General features: G+C 65.8%; 1 protein-coding gene across 1 annotated transcript in view; it reads left to right on the top strand.

Annotated features, from left to right (window-relative positions):
• SSPO (SCO-spondin) overlaps positions 1-1,723 on the top strand; it is a 53,626-nt gene that overhangs the window by 34,806 nt on the left and 17,097 nt on the right. The window contains 4 exon segments of the mRNA XM_010843882.1: positions 304-473; positions 999-1,045; positions 1,158-1,349; positions 1,442-1,612. Coding sequence (XP_010842184.1) covers positions 304-473; positions 999-1,045; positions 1,158-1,349; positions 1,442-1,612 — 580 coding nt within the window.

Genomic DNA, 1,723 nt, shown 5'->3' with positions numbered 1-1,723 from the left:
GCCCATCGTCTGGCGGATACGCCATACAGGGAAGCTCCTCGCAGGCTGTCCCTTCCCCACTCTCCTCCCCTGGAGGAGAAACTCCAGTGGAAACGCGGCATAAACTGTGTTTAGAAAAGACAGCTATGACCTGGAGCATCGCACTTCCTCCCCTCTGCACCCCTCTCCGCCGCGCCCCCCTCCCCACCCCCGCAGCCTCCTTCTTCACTTCATCGTGGCTCCCGGAGCCCCCCTCCATTCCGCAGCAGTCCCCTTGCGCCCCCGGCTTTCCACTGACCTGGGCCCTCCCTTCCTGTCCCCCAGCACTGCGTTTGGCACTGCCAGCCCGGCTGTTACTGCCCCCCAGGCCAGGTGCTGAGTGCCGACGGCACCGTCTGCGTGCAGCCCGGTCACTGCAGCTGCCTGGACCTGCTGACTGGGGAGCGGCACCGTCCAGGGGCCCAGCTGGCCAAGCCTGACGGCTGCAACTACTGGTGAGGGCCGGTGGGGGCGAGGGGCGGCGTGCGGGCAGGATGCCACGGGTGAGGGCAGGGCTAGTCCACTCCGTATCTCACACACCTGAGCTCTCCCGGTCTCAGCTGATGCACACTAGGCTCCCACAAGCTCTGAGAAGATGCAGCAGGTACCCTAATCCCTGGTCTGACAGGTGGGGAATCTGAGGCAGCCAGCTCTGGGGATCTGGGAGACTTTGAAGAGCTGGGCTTGTGCTTTGAGGGGACAGGGGGTGGCGGTGTGGTGTTTCCTCCTGCTGTCTGGCTTCCTTTAGCCGCAGACGACCTGTGGTCACTTCCCCATAGGACTGAGTCTGCAGGATCCCTGGGCATGCCTGGAGTGGGTCAGGGAGCAGGGACTAGAGGTGCTGGAGAGTGGGGAGGGGACTGAGACCTCAGAGGCTGGAGGTGGGGGAAAGGGGAAGGGGAGGCAGACGGGGAGGGGTGTGTGTGGAGGGCACGGTGCGAATGAGCTGCCCTCTCTCTCTGTCTGCGTGCCCCGCCCAGCACCTGCTCCGAGGGCCAGCTCACTTGCACAGACCTGCCTTGCCCAGGTATGTACCCTGCTCAGAGCGAGGTGAGAAAAAGCAGTGTCCTGGGGCGCAGGGAGGGCTGGGACTGGGGGAGGGATGGCTGCATCCCAGGGCTCACCATTCACCCCCACAGTGCCTGGCGCCTGGTGCCCGTGGTCAGAGTGGACAGCGTGCTCCCAGCCCTGCCAGGGACAGACGAGGACCCGCTCCAGGGCCTGCAGCTGCCCGGCTCCACAGCATGGCGGGGCCCCATGCCCCGGGGAGGCAAGGGAGGCGGGGGCCCAGCATCAGAGGGAGACCTGTGCCAGCACCCCCGAGTGCCCAGGTGAGACGCCCCACCAGGCGGCACTAATCCCAGTGGGCTGGGACCTCTCGGGCCTCCCAAGGCAAAGGGATGCTTTTGTATTTTTGCCGCAGTGGATGGAGCCTGGAGCCCGTGGGGACCGTGGTCTCCCTGTGATGTGTGCCTGGGGCAGTCCCATCGCAGCCGAGAGTGTAGCTGGCCCCCCACCTCTGAGGGAGGCCGGCCCTGCCCTGGGGGCCACAGGCAGAGTCGCCCCTGCCAGGGCAATTCCACTCAGTGCACGGGTGAGGATTTCTGCAGAGATGGCAGGTGGTGGTGGTGGCTTGTAAGGCTAGGGAGATGCTGCCTCTGACCTTTGATCCCCTGCATCTGACCCGCCCCCGCCCCGCACCACA

This window comes from Bison bison, unplaced genomic scaffold (assembly GCF_000754665.1).
Source record: "Bison bison bison isolate TAMUID 2011002044 unplaced genomic scaffold, Bison_UMD1.0 scf7180017864191, whole genome shotgun sequence".
Lineage (NCBI taxonomy): Eukaryota > Metazoa > Chordata > Mammalia > Artiodactyla > Bovidae > Bison > Bison bison.
Note: the sequence above shows the minus strand (reverse complement) of the source record. Positions and strands in the feature narration are given on the sequence as shown.